Source organism: Chaetura pelagica, unplaced genomic scaffold (assembly GCF_000747805.2).
Source record: "Chaetura pelagica isolate M959 unplaced genomic scaffold, ChaPel_1.0 scaffold39, whole genome shotgun sequence".
In the NCBI taxonomy this organism is placed as follows: domain Eukaryota; kingdom Metazoa; phylum Chordata; class Aves; order Apodiformes; family Apodidae; genus Chaetura; species Chaetura pelagica.
Window position 1 is genome coordinate 1,023,955 of NW_009954614.1, and position 18,782 is coordinate 1,042,736.

Below are 18,782 nucleotides of genomic sequence, written 5' to 3' on the forward strand. Positions count from 1 at the left end.
GGGCTGGGAAGCCGCTGCCACGCACCCGGCGGCGAGCAGGGAGCCGGGGGAGCAAGGCAAGGGCACTTACCCTGTGCCTGGGTGACGCTGCCAAGAAGGCCCCGCTGGAGGCACAGCGATGGAGTCCGGCGAAGAGAGCAGGAAAGCTGGCAGGGAATGGCACTGGGGGGAGAGAAACCAGCGGCACCCCTCTCACTCCTTCTGCGGCTACTTCATCAAGGGGCAGGACAACTGTCAGCTCCAAACCTTATCAGCCTTCTAAATATAGCGTTGTCCTGACGCTGGCTGCTGAATTGTACAGGGAAGGAATTCAGTGCCTCATAGATGGCAGCTGGTCAAGCACTTAACTCCTTCCCCCCCTGGGGGCTGGATCCCCCAACATTTCCCACTTGCAGGAGGAGCCCAGAGAAGAGCCCAGAAGCAGTGAGGCTGGACCTCCACCTGCAGGGAGCCTCCAGACAACTGGGACACCACCAGGCACAACTTGAAATGCTGGTATGACCTTGGGAAACGCAGTGTGGCATGAGCCACTCCAAGCTTACTAGAAGCAAGCTACCTGCCAGCTACCTAAACTTCCGTAAGGTCTTTGATAAGGCCCCCCACTCTCACCTCTTACTTCTAAATTGGAAAGAAACTGAATCGATGGATGGACTATTTGATGGATAAGGAATTTGCTGGATGGCTGTGTGTAGTTGCAGTCAACAACTCAGTGTCCAAATGGAGATCAGTAACATGTGGTGTCCCTTGGGGATCTGGTACTGTTCAATAGCTTCATTAATGACAGACAGTGGGACTGAGTGCACCCTCAGCAAGTTTGCAGATGACACCAAGCTGAGTGGTGCAGTTCACTTGCTAGAGGAAAGGGAGGCCATCCAGAGGGACCCTGACAGGCTTGAGCAGTGGGCTCATATGAACTTCAAGGGTTTCAGCAAGTCTGAGTGTAAGGATCTACGTCTGGGTTGGGGCAATCCTCAATATCAGTATAGGCTGGGGGATGAATGGACTGAGGGCAGCCCTGCAGAGAAGGATTTGGTGATATTAGTAGATGAAAGATTGGACATGACCCAGCATTGTGCACTTGCAGCCCAAAAAGACAAATGTATCCTGAGCTGCATCAGAAGAAGCATGGCCGGCAAGGTAAGGGAGGCAATTCTCCTCCTCTGCTCAGCTTTTTTGAGACCCTGCCTGCAGTGGAGTCCAGCTCTGGAGCCCCCAGCACAAGACATTTGGGCCACCAAAATTATCAGAGGCATGGAACAGCTTTTGTTTGAAGAAAGACTGAGAGAGTTGACCTGGGGAAGAAAAGATTTCATTGTGGCCTTTCCAATATTTAAAGGGGGCTTATAAGAAAGACAGGGACAGACTTTTTAGCAAGGACTATAGTGACAGGACAAAGTGCAATAATTTTAAAGTAAGCAGTTAGATTTGGATTATATAGGAAGAATTATTTATTTACAATAAGAGCAGTGAGACACAGGAACAGATTTCCCAGAGAAGCTGTGGCTGCCCCATCATTGAAGCATTCATGGTCACATTGGATGGGGCTTTGAGCAACCTGATCCAGTGGAAATCATCCCTGCTCCTAGGAGGGAGGTTGGACCACGTAATCTTTTAAGGTCTCTTTTGATCCAAACCATTCTGTAGTTCTATGATTGTATGATTATCTGATTTTTGTTCTTGGAAGAGCTAGGACTAAGGTACACTATGTCTTCTCGGATGCCTCGTCAAAGAGGAAACCTCCACTTCCCATCTCTTGACTACCCAGCAAAGTTCATGGACCAGGCTAGTCTGAAGCAGAATGAAAAAAAAAGCAAATGAAAGCCTAAGTGCTGTACTGGAGGCTCCAGTTCTGAGTCATGCAATGACATCCCACTGTTGATTCCTTTTGCAGACAAACAAGCAAACAACAAAGGAAGTGGAAAAGACAACTGACCTATCTCATACCACAGATACCTTTGCAGCTGCTGGGGCAAGGATGCTAGCAATTTTTGCTAGTCAATGTAGCAAATATAGCAAAAAGTAACAAGCTGTAAGTGGTTGGGCATCTGTTGTTGGTGATGAATATATCCATTAACCCAAACTGAGCATAGTCAGGTGCTGTCCTCTTAGGTGGGAGAGATGGGATCTTGATGGAAGGCTCCTCCTTTCTCTGTCTTAACAGAAGTTACTATCACTGATAGTGTTAGCACTGTGCAGGTAGGTGGGCCTTATCAGAGTATGTAGGTCTGGCAAGACAATGAAGCTGCCCTAGTTTTCTATTACAGCTTTTCACGTCAATGGAAGTTTCATTTAAATAAGCTAATAATACCCTCTAAAAACCCTATTTATCGGTTAAAAGATTCCCCAGAGTGGCAGCCATCAGCAAAAATAAGATTTTATGGGTTTGCCTGGCCCATGGCTGAGTCCAGAAGTTGATGTGTGTCAGCCTATGCTAAGACACAGGCCTGCCTTAGGCTAAGCAGGGCCAATGCAAAGCTTTGACAGTGCTGCCTGTACCTGTGGCAGTTCTTTTAGCTGTGGTGCCAATGCCTGTAAGTTTTGGCAGCTCACACGAGACAGGGAAAGAAAGTCAAACCAGAAAGAAAATTTAGATCTCTTCAAATTGCCAGCTGTCCCAGTTTTTCTGTTCAGGCAGCTCTACTAACTTCTCAAAAGTAAACTGTAAATTTGCCTCCTGCATTTATCAACAGTTCCCGAGGCCCCCAGTGAGAAGTGTCAGGGAAACAAAACAAGATGTAAGTGCTTAAGTATCTTTTCCAATCTAGGCCTGAAGAACTAACATAAGCAATGAATAAAGTACATCTAAACAAGTGTCTTAATATCAGATTTATGTAAGTATCCCACACTGAAGCATATGCTTCCTGTGATACTTAGGAAACCAGTCTTAATTTAGCTAAGTCTCCAAAACAACGGAACATTATTAATCTCAGTGCCAACTCATTTACTTGTAATGCACCTGAGTGATAGTAGAATTGTTCCCACAGCGAATCCTTTCCACATTGGCACCAGTTAAGGCATCCTGTCCAAGTTATGGATCATGAGGCGAGATCCGGTACCTGTCCCTCCTCTTCAGTGCAGTGGAACTAGACAATATGCCAATACACTTATTTTACTTTTACCATTAAATGGCAAACTTATGAGCGAATAATAAATTTGTTTCAGGGTTAACATGTAGTGCATGTCATCTTTTGACAGTAAGGTTACTCAGCTCAGACCCACTTCAGGTATTTGAGGAGCTATTGTTACAGGCACTGTTTTCAGCTTAACTATGCAAGTTCTCTCTATCATGTTTTTTCACTAGCCAGTTGGTGAACAAAATGGACGAAACCCAATGTATCTCCACAAGCAGTGGAATTCACAAGCCTGATTCCCAATGGAGGTGTGTCCTGCAGTCCAGGTGCCCCAGTACATTAAATATTCCTCAAGAACCCATCAGCTTTTCTTGCTCCTTTCTCACTGTACCATATTTCCCTATCTCCCTAGCTGTGCAAGAGGTGGGACAGACCATCAATTGTGCAACCACAGATTTTTGGAATGGAAGACAATGACTAATGCCTAACAGGTAGCATTAATTTAGATTTCTCTCTTATCTTATTCTATCTTATCCCATGCTGATTTTTATGAGACTGAAAACAACTTCCCATCTTTAAGACTACTATCCATCTGTCAGATTTGGCTGAAATTAATCAAATGGGTTTTGAAATTATTGGAAAGAAGAAAGGGAAGAGAAGTTGCATAAACACTATATAAACTTCACTTTTTGTGAAGAGGATAACAGCAAGCTTACCAAGTAGGCACAGTGTCTGTCAGGGTCTGTAACCAAGTTCTTCCAGTGAATACTCAAAGCTGTTATGTAAAGAACTGAGAATTACCAGAGGAAGTATGGGCAGATGGTGTACAGTGATCACATTTCTGTCACTATCTCTGCTCATCAGATTCAGTTAAAATATTAAATGGGAGCAAAATTTAAAGTGTGGAAACTAGAATAAAGGTTCTACATGTCTCTCCCTGGAGGCTGTGGGATAAAGTCACAAAGAGCTTACAGTCTCTGAAGGAGGTAAAAATTTAAGAACCTCATTCTTGTGACTTCCAAAGTCAAAGACTACTGACCTTGCTCCATTTCTGTTTACATTTTACGTAATTTGTAGTTAGCATTTAGAGGTTAGCAAGCTGTTTTTGTAAAAAGGCTCTCTTCACTTTGCAGGGTCCTTGGTGTTTCCTAATGCCTGCAAAGATGAGACCCATACAGCAGGATGGATTTTTCTGATGGTTTCCTTAGTTGGAAGGTCACCAAAGAATACAGTTTCTGTACTCTGATCTGCTTTAATTTGCTTTGTGCTATCAGTTTGTTTGAAGAGAACTGAGGTTTTACATCAAGCACAGAAATACAGACTGTCCTTTCTATCAGAGGGATTGGATTTCCAGTCACTCATAAGTTTCTTTGTTTTGCAGGTGTTTTGAACAACTACCATATAGACAAAAAGGCAGTCATTAGCATGGCTTTTGGCAGGTTTACCAGGCAAGGATGGGGTCAGCACAAGATGAAGATCCAGGTCCACTTTACTGGATTAAAAACAGGTATCTCCAGTGTAGACACCAACTTATGAGGTTGCCTCTTTCAATAATCAAAACAGAATTCAACAGTATTATCACTGCATTGTGAGTATGATTAATCTGAAAATGATGTCTGAAGACATGAAGTCCTCACCTAAGATGTCTAAAATGATCACTCACACCCTAATAGTGACTTTGTCTCTTAAATAGCTAGAAATAGAGCATAGATCACTATCCCAGATGGAGAGTTCCCTTGCTGCCTCTTGGTAGTGAAGAGCTTCAAAGACATGCTAGCCAGGTGTACTCCATTAAATGTAATGTCAGGTATTTGCCTGAGCTGCCATCAGTCCTCCTTTTATTCTTCAGTCAATTACAGTAGTAATTCTTTCTGCTGTCCAAATGCCCATTCAGAATTATGTGAGCAGTGGCTGGATTTTCCCTGTGCATGCCTCAACAGATACCCAGCTAGCATGCCACAAGCCAGCAATTTTTGACCAGAAAGGTAGAAGATACCTTTGGGACATACAGCTGGTGTGTAATCCACACACTGGGACAGTTGAGCATAGGCATAAGCGCATAAGTACGTAGCTGAGATACATCTCACTTTTATTTAGATAGTGCATGAGTCATCAAATTCTCATAAATTGCATACTTCTACAGGTATTTAAAGTAAGTGGAATGAAGCACCTCAGTTCCTTGAAGCTTGGATGTGGGCAACTGCCTGCTTTGTGAAAAGCTTCAATACCGTTTTATGTCTGGGCGTAGGCTCCCTTATAAATACGTAAGATTAATGAGGCTTATCCTCCCCTACTCATTGTATGCATGACTTCAGCTGTTGTACACTCCCAGTCACCACACCCTTCAGTTTCCCTCTTCTCTTGCTTTATGCACCTGCGTGCTAGAAGAAACTAGGAAAGGCAGTTTAATTGAGGAATAAAGTTCACAACTGGGGAAGGAGTTCACAAATCTCCCGCCCACCCTGAGGCAGAGAGCAGCATTTGACACTGCAAGCAGTGTCAAAGCCTACTGGTGATCTGCCTTGTCATTCTCTCTGGGAGGGGAGTGGCAGACTGGAGAAGAAACACTTTAAGATAGAGACTGAGGAAGTGAACCTGTGATGCCACTGTGAAGCAGCCCTTCAGCTATAGCCTATTACTTATCCAGCCACCTACAGATTACAAGGAAGACCACCTTGAGGTGAAACAAAGGAGAGATTAAGAGGATGGCAATGAGAAGACTTTGGCTGTTCGTTTTCAGTGCAAGTGAGTACTAATATGGTTATGTTGTCCAGGGTTGGGTAGAGGGAAACAGCACTGCAAAGTCCAAGTATTCCAGTGGACTTTCTGTGTTTCTTTTTTGTTTGGTAAAAGTTCCTTCATGTTTATGACCAGTCAGATGTGTTTACCATCTCTGTGCTGAATGTCTAGACTCACAGACATCTCCTAAAGCCACAAGGCAGTGTTAGGAACAGAAAAATAATCCTATTTTTTTTGAGGCTGGAAAATGTTTTTTTTAAAAACAGTTTCACTGGCTTCTGTTAAATACAATGTTTATCTCTGAAGAAGAAACTTCTTCAGCCAGAAGCGTAAGAGTTCCTGGTTTTGTTCTCTCATATATAAATCGGCATGTAGTGTATGTCTCTGTAAACTTAAGTGATACTATTTGTATGTACTTGGATACATCTTGTGATCTCTCTATATTATTCACATTAAGGGGATGCACAATAATCCCCACTAACACACATAAGTCAGCCCTTGGCCTTCATCAGACTTGCCCTTTCTTGTTCTGCCTTGCAGTGCCTGCAAGCTCAATTCCACTGCTTTTTCACCTGTCTGCTCTTCTTTTACCAATGCTCCTACACCTTCTTCCAGGCTTCAAACAAAGCTACTCACATGGAAATCGCTTGAGGTTTCTTTTAACCAGAAATCCTGAAAACCTCAATTCAGCAACAGGACCCATAAGAAGGAAATTCACAAAGTTTAACATATTTAGGAAAAGTGGATGTGCTCCATATGCGACAAATTTTACTTTAGTTATAATTTGATGATAATTATGTAAATTGTGTAACACCATTGGTATTCATTCTCCTTTTTCATAATTTTCACCTTTCATGCTAACCAAGTTATAGATAGGAAACTATTCAGAGCAGAAATACATCTGTTGGGTGAAGCTTTTCTAGTCTATTTGGGCAGCACTCAAATGGTAATAATTTAGTGTTAAAATACTGAAAATACCATTTCCTTGTAAAATTGAAGTAACACATTTCCACTTTTCTGACTTCTCTCACTAGCCAAATCTATCAAGAGAAATCAGCAATAACAATTTTGCTTGATCAGAATCTCACTTTTTTCAGTAAACAAAATATTCCTCTGTTTCCAGCTCCATTGTCTTTCATTCTGTTTTGATTAACAGTAACAAATGTGAAAGTAGGCATGCAATTTCTTTTTTTTTCTTCTTCCTTTGTACAAATACAGATGTTTAGGTTGAATAGAAGGAGATAAAACCTTTCTCAACTTCTTAAGTTGTTATAGATGTACTAATTAATAACACACACACAAATAAATTCTAAGGGTAAAATCTAGGTAATACCATTCCTCTAGTACTATAGAGACTATTTGCCCTCTCTTCTTTTCTGACATTGTTTCAGAATTGGCCCTCTCATCCCTTCAGCTCTACTTTGAATAAATTATCTTTTCTCTTAGACAAACAAACAAACAACCCTTGAAGAATAACCCCCAATTTTTAGACATGCTGACTGTGACTAGCTGGCTGTTGATGACTTTGTGAAGAAGTGAAATGTGGGGAGAAAAGGAAAGGAGGAAATTGGCATGAGCAAATGGCATCTCAGAAATTGTGCAGCTTCCCCGAGAGTCAGGAGGAGCCCTAGCAAGGGAGGAGTGGGAGCCAGAAGGAGATTTCAGGAGAGCATCAGAAGAAGTTGAGCATGAGGTTGACAGCAACAGATGAATAAGCAGTATTACTTGTTACAGGCTGTGTATCTTGTACATGGGATTTGGTTCAGCTGTTCCCTGACTCTGCACTGAAGACATGTTTGGAAAAAAACAAAGATCTCATTTATTGTAGAATTTGAGTCATGCAATTGGAGGAAAGAAAAGCATTTCTGAGGGGAAGCTTTAGGGTTGGGCATGCTCTTCTCTTCCTCAGGGCTGATTTAGTGACCTGTCAGTGAACCCCAGGCGAGTGGAACCTGTTTCTGAGTGTTAAAAGCATCAGGAAATGGGGTTTGCTCCATCTCCTAGTACAGATAGTGGTGCTTTTCACCTAAATGCAGGAAAACTTGTCTACCCAGTCATGAGAAAGCTTTCATAACTGCCACTCATTTATAGGGCATGATTAAAAACACCGTCAGAAAGAGCCCTGGAGCTAGGCAAACATGGCCCTTGTACTGGGTGCTCCAGAGCAGGGAAAGACCTGGGAGTGGCTGCCAGGAAACCTTGCTAGAAATACTTTGCCTTGCTGGTTTCCTTCTCATAGCTGTCAGCAGCTGTAAATGAATTAATCCCTGAGAGAACAGAAACCATTACCCCCATATCACAGAGTGAGAGACTAAAACATACACTTGACAGATTGGCTGTGCAAGACCACAAAACCACTTGGGTTACAGGATGGGGAACCAAGAAAGATGGGAACTTCAGCTAAAAACATCCTGCTCTGGTCTCTTGGTTGCCTCTCCTTACCCAGGGCACTAGTAACCTCAGAAGGCAATCTTCATACTTCTGCTGAAAATGTCTAATGATGCTTCTGAAGACAGCTGTGGAAGGGAGGGCATCCCTGCCTGGCAGCAAGTAAAAGTGGTGCAGGGGAGAGAAAGTTTGGGCTGCTGTGAAAATTCCCATCAAACTCCTCTCAGGAGATGGAACATGAAGGAGTTTTATAAGTACAGGCTATTTCTAGGAAGATACTTGAAGGACCATTTGCTGTGGACAACAGGCTGGATCTGGGAAGCTGTTACAGAGACTTTTGCCTTTCCTGAAGGGGAGCAGATCCCCATGCCAACCATCTGGTGTTACCTTGTGCAAGGACCTGAATTGCTACCAGCAGGTTCCTAGCACAGCAACCACAAAACCTTTTGGGTCCCTATGCTGTGATTTTCTAGAGGACACTATAATTCATTGTTTTTATAGTCAAGGATCTGGCAGCGCTCAGCTTTGCGGTGGCTTACTGACCTAATGCATGTGACTGTGGTCTTTTTCTGACTAAAAAAACGTATTCACAGTCCGTTTGCAACTCAAGGTGGAATCTAGATGTCCGTTGTTCTCTACTTTACGTATTACGTTTCCTTATGGACCTAATGTGGACAGAGATATCACAGAATGAGGACCCAAATCTTGCTAGATGGCAATTTTAGAGTCAAATCCTTTCCAGGGAACGCTGACTCAGCTTGGTTCTTTCAGAAGCAACCCATCACCACCACACACAGCGTGTCCCTCTCAGGAAGAACATGCAACTCTGATCTCTGTCCTCCTTCACTTCCCTCCTTACTGAACCATGTTCCTCTTTGCCATGGGAGCACCTCTGAGCTGCACTCCCTTTCTTGCCTCCCTGTACTCTTTTTAACTGGTTTCAGACTTAGTTTTGTTTTGTTGTTTGTGGTTATTTTTTTCTGCCAAATGATTCAGTCTGCTGTCATTAAAATGAAACCAACAAACTGTAAGGAAAGTCCAGGCATTTTTAAACATAGGTTCCCACAGGCATGAAGGTCATCTACAGCAGGGCAGAGTTAAACCTCCAGCCCAGTTCTGCGCATAACAAACACCTGCCACTAGCTAATGCTTGGGTATGATGAATTAAGCATCAAGTCAAATGGAATACAGCATTCAAGAAACACCTACCCTGTGCCCTGCGTGCTTCAGCAGGGCACAGAGGGATTTCTGTTTTATTCAACTCTCAGCTATTCCCGTGCTCCACAGGCAGGAGCTACAGGAGTTCTTGGGGAAAGTGGACTACCACCCTACTCATTTTTTAAAATGAGTAGTTATTCTTCTCTGGTTTCATTTGAGTTCTTTGCTTTTCTAGATTTTTCTCTTTTCAGGGCATTACATGAGCAAGTTTTGATTCCCTAGTACAAAATGTCACTTCTCTATGGACATGGACTGAGGCAAGTTATTTGACAGTTTTCCTGATCCTTGAAATTTGACAATATCAATTTGTTAGTTTAGCCTGAGTCCTTAAGACTGCTGATGCACTTGCATTATCTGTTTATCTGTCTCCTTCTGTACATTTAGAACTGTCAAATGCTGTCAGTCACACTGAAAGAGAGCTCAGAAAAAAAAAACCAACCCAAACACCTCTATATACTTCATGGCAATATATGTGCAGGTAAAGGAGAGGGAAGCAAGGAACAGAAAGGAGAATTTAGCTCTTAGCCATCCTGTGCAGCCATTTCCTATAGGTAATCAGCCACAGCATATATCACCTCTTGCTCAGTGGGGAATGTCATGGATGACAGAGATGTGGGGATGTTGTGGCATATAAGAACACCAAAGAGACACAAACATGGAATCCAGATGTCGTTAATTTTGTTGACTGCAGAATTTATTCTCTTCCTAGTTCTGGTGACTGCTCACACCCTCACTGTGGAAACACCTGCAAAGGTAACAAAGGTGGCACGAGGGAACAACGTTACTCTCCCCTGTCATTTTAAAACTGAGATTTCTATTGACGCAGGAGACTTTGTCGTCTGGAGAAGAATCAACAGTGCGGTAAATCAAGTTGGATAAATAAACATATGATAGGGTATTCAAGAGGAGGGTGGGAGGAGAGATGGAAGCAGGATTGTGGGTGGGAATGTGTGTTGGAAGAAAAAGATTCCTTCAAGACTTCCTTTAATCTCAGACTTACGCAAACAGAAGTTCTGATTCTAGATGCAATTCATCCCAGATCTACTCCATGATACTAAGCAAGCCCCCGTCCTTATCTTTTCTCTCTCTTCGTCTTCCATCTGTGTATGTAGGATACATCACTGAATGTACTGTGAAAGTACATCTATTAACACAGGTGAAATGCTCAGATACTTAAAAAAAATGGATATACTTTAAATATATTTTAACGATATTTATTATTTATACATATTTTATATATACACACACATATCTTTGATACTTTGATATTATTATACTACATGGAGAGATTCCTGAGGTCTCCTACATTCACATGGAGTATCTGAAGGTAAAGAGGCCTCTACAGTTCTCCTTGACTTCTTAGACATTAGTGAGAAATGAAGCAGCCTTTGGAGATCTCCTTGCAGTAATTGCCAACGGTTTCTTCTCTGAAGATCCCTATTGAAAGAAAGCAGGGGAGTTTTTGTAATCATAGGGGAATTTGATTGACATACAGACCTCAGACAAGTCTCACTGTGTCCTGTCATGGAAAAGCGAATAAGCCCCCAGCAGGATAAATCAGTTGTCTCTGCCTTCAGATAATGCAGGAGATGGAAATTCCAGACAGAAACCCAGAACCTTTTCAATTTCAGTGTTTTTTTGGGTTTTTGGCAAACTGGGGCAGCCTAAGGCCCACTTTTCCAAGCTGTTCGTCTCTTAAGAGCAGGCTAATCCATTGAATTAGGTAGTAGATTTGTACAGAAGAAACCAAGATTGATCATTTTCCCTCCATGTCTATCAGGATGATGCTGTCACTAGGTATTTTGATGGATTTGTACAGTATGGCAAGGGCTATGAAAACCGCATACAGTTCAGTGGTGATGTAGACAAAGGGGACATCAGTATCACCATCAATGCGGTCACCATGGAGGACAATGGGACATACGCATGCAGCGTCCGGCTACGGAATGATTACCCCAGGAAGACTGCACTCTTGGATCTTTTAGTCCTTGGTAAGCATGATGGAGAAAACACAAGATCCATTAGATAAAACACTGTCCTTCCTCTAATGTCCACATTGGTTTATACTACCAGGAAAAAAACCTTCCAGGAAGTCATAATCCACAATTCCATCTTTGGTCTTTTCCTGCTACTATGGTAGGAGGGTGGAAGGTTTAGAGCACCCAACTCCCCAAGTTACCTGACTGTAGAAAACACCCTTAAGACTTGCATAATTTACTTCCCTAATAACCCTTCAAGGCATTCCTCATTCCCCCTGTGGCTTGTCATACTCCAGTTATCAAAGGGGAGTTACCCAACACTATTGGACATATCCCAAAAAGCATCTTCCAATTTCTTCTTGGCTGACCAATGCCAAGAAAGGAGAAACAAATTGCAGACAACTTCACTCCGGTTCCTTTGAGAAGAAGGCAGTAGGTGCAAGACCAACCTCTGTTTAGCAAGAATAAAAACGGCAGGTGCAGGAGATTGGTTGAAACAAAAAAACTACTTCTGATTAATAGAATTCCTTCCTTTTTCTTCCTTCAGTTGCACCATCTAAACCAGAATGCAAGATTCTAGGGACAGCAGAATATGGACAGACAATCAATCTGACCTGCGTTTCTCATGAGGGCTCCCCAAAGCCCAGCTATACCTGGCAGAGCTTCAATGTGCAAAATGAGCCCCGTGTTCTGCAAACAACAGAAGGTATGGCAAGTTCAAAGGCATCAAGTCTTTGAGCTCTTTGCAGATCTGGGTTGGAAACATTTTGAAATGCAAATACAAAAACACACTTAAAGCTTTTTTTATGGAAGTTCTCTAACCAGGAACTCGAAAAGTTGTCCTTTTGATACAAGAAACACTCAGGTATAACTCAGCAGGGAGAAGAAGACTGTTACCCAAACTAACAAAGGTCAATAAGATTTTCACTTCAGCTCTTACCTGGCGAGAAGGCTGGCTCACCCTGGAAGTAGCCAGAAAGAATTACTTCTCAATTGCTGAGCACAAGGAGGGGCATAACATAAGGAATAACATGTGGGTTTCTAACTGGTATGTCTTTAGGTCCCACCTCATTCAACTATGACCAGGTCACTTTCTGTGGTGAAGGCAAACAAAAGATGGCTCTGCAATCACAGAATGGTTTGTCTTGGAAAGGACCTTAAAGATCTTCTAGTTTCAACCCCCTGCCATGAGCAGGGACACCTTCCATGGATCAGATTGCTCCAAGCCCCTTCTAACCTGGCATTGAACACTTCCACAGACGGGGCACCCACAACTTCCCTGGGCAACCTGGGCCAGTGTCTCACCAACCTCATACCAAAGAATTTCTTCCTAATACCTAATCTAAATCTACCCTCTTCTAGTTTAAAGCCATTACACCTTATCCTATCACTGCATGCCCTTATAAGAAGTCACTCCCCAGCTTTCTTGTAGGCCCTCTTCTGGTACTGGAAGGCTGCTATGAAGTCTTCCTGGAGCCTTCTCTTTTCCAGGCTGAACAACCTCAACTCTCTCAGCCTGTCTTCATAGGGAAGGTGCTCCAGCCCTCTGATCGACCATCTCTGTGGTCCTCTGGACTCACTCTAACAGCTCCATGTCCTTCTCATTTTGGGGGCCTCAGTACTGGACACAGTACTCCAGGTGGGGTCTCACAAGAGCAGATTAGAGGGGGAGAATCACCTCCCTTGATGCTTCTTCTAATGCAGCCCAGGACACAGTTGGCTTTTCTGGGCTGCAAGCACATATTGCTGGCCAATACAGAGCTTCTCATCAACCAGCACCCCCACATCCTTCTCCCCAGGGCTGCTGACAACTGAAGCTACTTTCATTCCTGACATGACTCCTCACCCAGAGGAAGGTGGTGTCAGAAAGAGTTACACAATCCTGCTTTGAGCATAAGAGAGGCCTCTGGTTCTTTAGGACTGTTGCAGAAGCCCCAGTTTTTTATTTGTTTTCATTTTAAATCAGAATCTGAACAAACAAAAGGGAACTGAATTTCCACAACGGGACTTTTTGTAAAACTAGTTACACAGAAATGAGGGTTTAATAGCCTCTGAAGTGTACTAGTGACAGAGGACTCAGGTTTATTCCTTTAAACAACTTTGTTTCCTCCTGGTATTCTCAGCTCCAGAAAGACTGAGTACCTGAACCAACCTTTTTTTGGTGTAAGCTACTGTAGAATTGCTGAGGAGGTAAACTACGTATGAGCAGACTCAATGGGACATTCAACACACACTGCGATTCTTGCATGGATTATGCAAAACACGAAATATCACCAGGGACACACGAACCTTACTTATTTGACTGGCCACTAAGTGGTGCCAACGCATCACACACGGCCCTGAACACACCGGCATTTGTCGTTTTCTGGAAGCAGCTGCTGCCTGCTCCTGTCGTCACTTTGTTCTTCACTGGGACATCAGTCTCTTCTGATCCATTTCCACCTCATTTCTGCTTTCATCAGAGCACGGATGTCCAAATGGTGTGCTGACTGTCCGCTTCTGCCCCAAGCTAGCTGGACACTGCAAGAAATTTCTTTTTGTGCTAAGCAAGTCCCAGTGCTACAGAGCATGCAGAATTCCCTTAGGAGCCACTCCAAAATTGATAGTATCTGGCCTGCGTTTTTCCCAATTTTAATCACCAGTCAAGTACTTTTGATTTAGTATAGGATGTACAGCCCTGTAATAGACTGCAATGCTGACAGCTATGGACATCACTCTGGGGGAAAAGAAAAAGAAAAAGTAAGCATGGACAGTGTGTAGAGACTAAAAAAAATTTTAAAAGCATGCTCTTTTACTGTCTGGCACTAGGCACCAGCAGAGACTAAAGAGAATCCCACTCCCACAGTGGGCTGGAAATAAGTGAGATCACTGGGAAAATAAAAAAGGAAAGTCACTGTAAAGTATTCAGAGCCTTTTGCTTTTAGAGCAGGAATCTGGACTTTTAGCAGTAATTCACAAGCACAAAGTGTGGACTACACATAGAAATAGCAGCTCAAAATGTAACAAAAAAAAGGTGAGTGCTTGAGCAGACAGCTAAGCTTTAGTACATGGTTCTGAGCTCTGTTGGGTTGGACAGAAAACATCAGTGTCATAGCAATGCCATGTTACTTTCTTTTCCTTCATTTATTTTCACAGCCTGCATGGGCTCCCCAGGACTAGAAAGCTTTTTCCCCACTGCTAAACAATTCAGATTTGAAATCTGAAGAGCTGGATGACTGAGGAGCTTTTTGTCGTTTTACAAGTTATTTCATCAGATGACCAGTTCTCAAAGGCAGATGCTGGTTTCAGCCATCTTCTGTTTCTCAACAAAATCCAATGCAAAACAAGCTTTCACTAAACACACATGCTTCTTTGCCCTCCACCTACGATTTTTTTTCTAAAAAGAATGTTCAAATGCCACATGTTCCCTGCAATCCAAACAGCACACTTCCTCTTGTCCTCCCACAAATCACACTAAAACCTAGGGACTAGCAGGGCAGCTCCTGTGCAAGACGGAGCAATCCATCAGCTTTAATAACCTCTCATCACTCCCACTACCCTGGGATAGAATTGAAGGGCTGCTGTCCTCAATTCCTTCCCTGCTTTAATTCTTGTCTTTTTTGGACTGGATTTGTGTTTCACAACAGGGCAACAAATAACTCTGAAGAACATCTCGGCAGACACCTCTGGCTTTTACATCTGCACTTCAGCAAATGCTGTGGGAAAGGAATCTTGCAACATGACAGTCAGCGTTGTGCCACGTAAGAGATGGGGTTATTTTCTAGAAGAGCAGTACCAGAGAAAGTACCCTAGCTAAGTGGCAAAGGAGGCAATGCAGACAGAAGTATAAAATTCTGCTCTCTTTACAAAAAAGAGCACACTTTTTAAAAGACAGATTCTCTGCATTGATTTAAATGCTCATAGAGCATTAACTCATAGGGTTAGTTCACAGATGACAAAAAAATGTATAGTGTGAGATAGGCCTAAGCCCCCAAAGTCTGAAACTAAACTCTATCAACAAAGCACAGCAGTTGTTCAGATCCCTATCACTAACTAATTGCTCCTGCAGACTTATTGCCTACCCAGTACCGAATTATTTCCAGTTGTTGTAGTCAAATAAATCTGACTTTCACTCAGTCTGGATCTAGTAGGAGATCGGACATCTGGTGGTGGGATTTGAAGTCCAGTGATTGTGATGACTGCATTTGATTTTTTTTCTCACTGCAAAAATTCTTTTCTTCCTGTATAGCCTCTATGAACATAGGTCTTTACGCTGGCATCATTGGTGGAGCTGTTGCTGCAATTATAGTTATTGGTATTATAGCCTATTGCTGCTGCTGTCGGGAGGACAAGGACAAAAAGGACTATGAGATGACGTAAGTACTTTTCTCTAGAAAAGTTAATGGAACATATTAAGGGTTTATGTTCTCCCCACAGCATTAACATACAGAGGGGAAAGCATGGGAGGAGAGGAGAAAGCATGGGAGAAAAAAGAAACCAAGGAAAGCGTGCACTGCTTTCTTTTGGTTTCTACCCTAGTGGCTCCCACCTCTTCTCACAGAATATGCCCAGTATTACCAAACACCTTTGTGGTCTCTGGAATAGAATCCAAACATTCAAACCTTGGAATTGGATTGGCAAGCACAAGTCAGTCAAGCATGCGCAGCTACTTGATAAACAAAACCCAGACTGTTTCTCATTTATTTCAGTCCCTATGGCTGTTTCTGTCCTTGCTAGCCTAAATTACCATGAGGTTGGTAGTCAGAACTATCACTCCAAGAGAGAAACCTTTTTTTTATTCTCATGATAGAAACAGACCACTGGAAGAAAAGTGGGATGAGAAAAGATGCACCAGTTGCCCTTTCTTTATGGATGTGAGATAGATAGATAGATATATATATATAAATATTTTTTAAAAGTAGCTCATGTGCCTCTTGCATCACCAGCAAGACTTCATTTATGGAGTTCAGTCTGGTATACTTCCAGACCAGCTTACAGCATTCTAAAACCAATCTGACATAAAACCTTTTCAGTAAAATTTCTAGCTGGTTTTACTGAACGTCTTTACTCTTCACTTTTAGGGTGCAAGAAGAGAGAAATGAACCCTCCAGGGAGATGCCTACAAGGCATCTGAGTGCAGAGGATGATGCTGAACATGTATGAAGAAAGAAGTAGGAAGCCAATGCCATCTTCAGGATTTGCTGAGGCACACACACCACTGTGGAAAAGAAATCAATTAATTTTTCTTACTGCAGGAAGGTGGGGTTTTTTAATAATAAAATGAAAGCTAATGGCTCTGCCTTCAGGTTCTGGAAGAGAATATCCTTGTCTCCCTGGAAAGATGTGCTTAACGTACAGTGAGTACTAATACATAACTTCATACCAGAAAAATGCATGTGAAGCACTGTTTTACCCAGATGCCCCAAAATAATCACTCTTCTGGACTTTCCACCTTCTGAAAAAATAGGCCAATCAGGTACATTTGGATAAAAGAGTTGCTTCTGTATCCCCAGAAGGTTTCAAGGTCAACAACTGCAAGTCATTGAGAAAGGATGATCTTGTTTATGGTGTTGGGCTTACACTGTATCAAGGCTTACAGCATTGTCCAGTATAGAAATTATTTTAAGCAGACCAAAGAAAGCCAGTTTTCAAGGACATTTTATTAAATGTATTTTTTGTATATATTATACATGCACTTATAAATAAAATACGGAAAAAATTCACAGATGACCAATGAAGGTCTCCTCTTTGGAACAACAATGCATACGAATGGAATGGATAAGGTAGGAAATTAGATGGATTTGTTACTGGCAGCTGATAACAGCTACAAACAGCCTAGTAGCCTATATACTGTCAGATTCCTGAACTTAGGAGTTCCAGCTCAGAGTGTTTCTAAATACTAATTTTCATTACATTATGTTTCCTCCTAACTGTTGCATGGGTAAGTCAGAAAAAGTCCATTGCTCCTGCTGCTGCTTCTGAGGAAATGACAGTGTGGGAGCATGTACATGACAAGTACATTTTTAATAAAAAGAAGGGGTGGGGAAATAAAAGAAGAAAGAAAAAAAGGGGAAAGGAGGAAAAGGAAGAAAAGTACCTTTTAAATCAAAATTGTGGAAATTTAATCAGAAGCACTGTACGTTCAAATGTTGAGAACTGCCATCACTAGCATCTTATCTTTCGAAGAGAATGGACTGACTGTCCAAAAGATTGTCAATATGATATTAAAGCTAATCAAGAGCTGGTTGGTTGGTTTTTAATAATAAAAAAGACGTTCGATAAATGACTTAAACTACATCCTTTCAAAGCTCTCAATTGCAACTTTGACTTCAGGAGTTTCAGAAACTCACTGCAATGCCTCCCCCATGCCCTTTTTACCCCCAAGGAGTTACTTTTAAATCTGGAACAAAAATCTAAAATAAAATCTAAAATAAGAAGAACCAGCAATCCTCCCACACACGAGCAGCATTTTCTAGATTTTGAACTATGCAAATCAGACTCCCAGAACTGTTGTTCTGGCTTGCTTTCTTACTGCCTTTTTTTTCACATGGTACTTCAAATATACTTACTCACTTGTACTAGTAACAACTGCAAAGACCAACAACTGGAGTTGTTGCCCGAACCTCTGACAATTAACAATCTGAAGTGCAACTCAGCAGGACATTCTTAGTGCCTGTTCTCATGCTTAGTTTAGATGAATGACAAAACATTGGAAAAAAGGATTTAAAAATAATTTTGCACACAGAAGCTGAAGGCAGATAAAAAATGAGGTGCACAGCTTAGAGACAGAATTGATATGTGTTTTATTATCTTTTGTAACAAGCTAGTGTGAATTAATTAGCAGTGTAACAAGTTTTTACTGTGAAACAAAAGCTATTTCTTTTATAAATTCTGCAGTCTTTAGTCAGGACTTGCTGTTCCCTCACAAACACTGATAACCTGGGGCTGAAGAGGGCTTCTGCTGAAGGATAATAGAGTGGATTCTCATCAAGGATTTTAACTGGAAAGACCAGCAAAAGGACTTGCCAATTACCAGAAATATTTATGCCCAGAAACTGTCTCTGGCCTCTAAACCTTTTTAACACTGCATTGCCTACCCCATACTCCTCACTCTTAGGATATGGGAAGCTTAATTGCTGCTTGTCAGCTGAAGCCTTTAAGTTGTTCATTTTAAGCATAAAGAAAAACATAGATAAGCAAATCTGCACTAAGTTACCTGAAGAAACCAGCCACAAAATACAGAGGACATTACACAATACCCCCCAAGCATTAATTCAGTTCTCTGTAAGCAAGTTCCATAAGAGCTAGCAGAGAAAAAGAAAGGAACTCAAATCTGACAACCATTAAAGCAGAACTACTTAGGTTCTGCAATGCTAAGCTCAGTTCTACACTGGTAAATAATCTAAGT

General features: G+C 42.0%; 2 protein-coding genes across 2 annotated transcripts in view; one reads left to right on the plus strand and one right to left on the minus strand.

Annotated features, from left to right (window-relative positions):
- Positions 1–5,124, minus strand: part of DUSP27 (dual specificity phosphatase 27 (putative)) — a 15,929-nt gene extending 10,805 nt beyond the window's left edge. Inside the window, exons 1-2 of the mRNA XM_010005506.1 lie at positions 5,081–5,124; positions 71–210 (exon numbers count right to left, since the gene is read on the minus strand). Coding sequence (XP_010003808.1) covers positions 71–210; positions 5,081–5,124 — 184 coding nt within the window. The remainder of the gene's footprint in view (positions 1–70; positions 211–5,080) is intronic.
- Positions 5,125–5,782: 658 nt separating this feature from the next.
- On the plus strand, positions 5,783–16,537 carry GPA33 (glycoprotein A33 (transmembrane)). Its single transcript, XM_010005507.1, has 7 exons — positions 5,783–5,816; positions 10,126–10,277; positions 11,197–11,407; positions 11,943–12,101; positions 15,022–15,135; positions 15,624–15,750; positions 16,456–16,537. Exons 1-7 carry the CDS (start codon positions 5,783–5,785, stop codon positions 16,535–16,537), a joined length of 879 nt encoding a protein of 292 aa, XP_010003809.1.
- Positions 16,538–18,782: the final 2,245 nt, after the last annotated feature.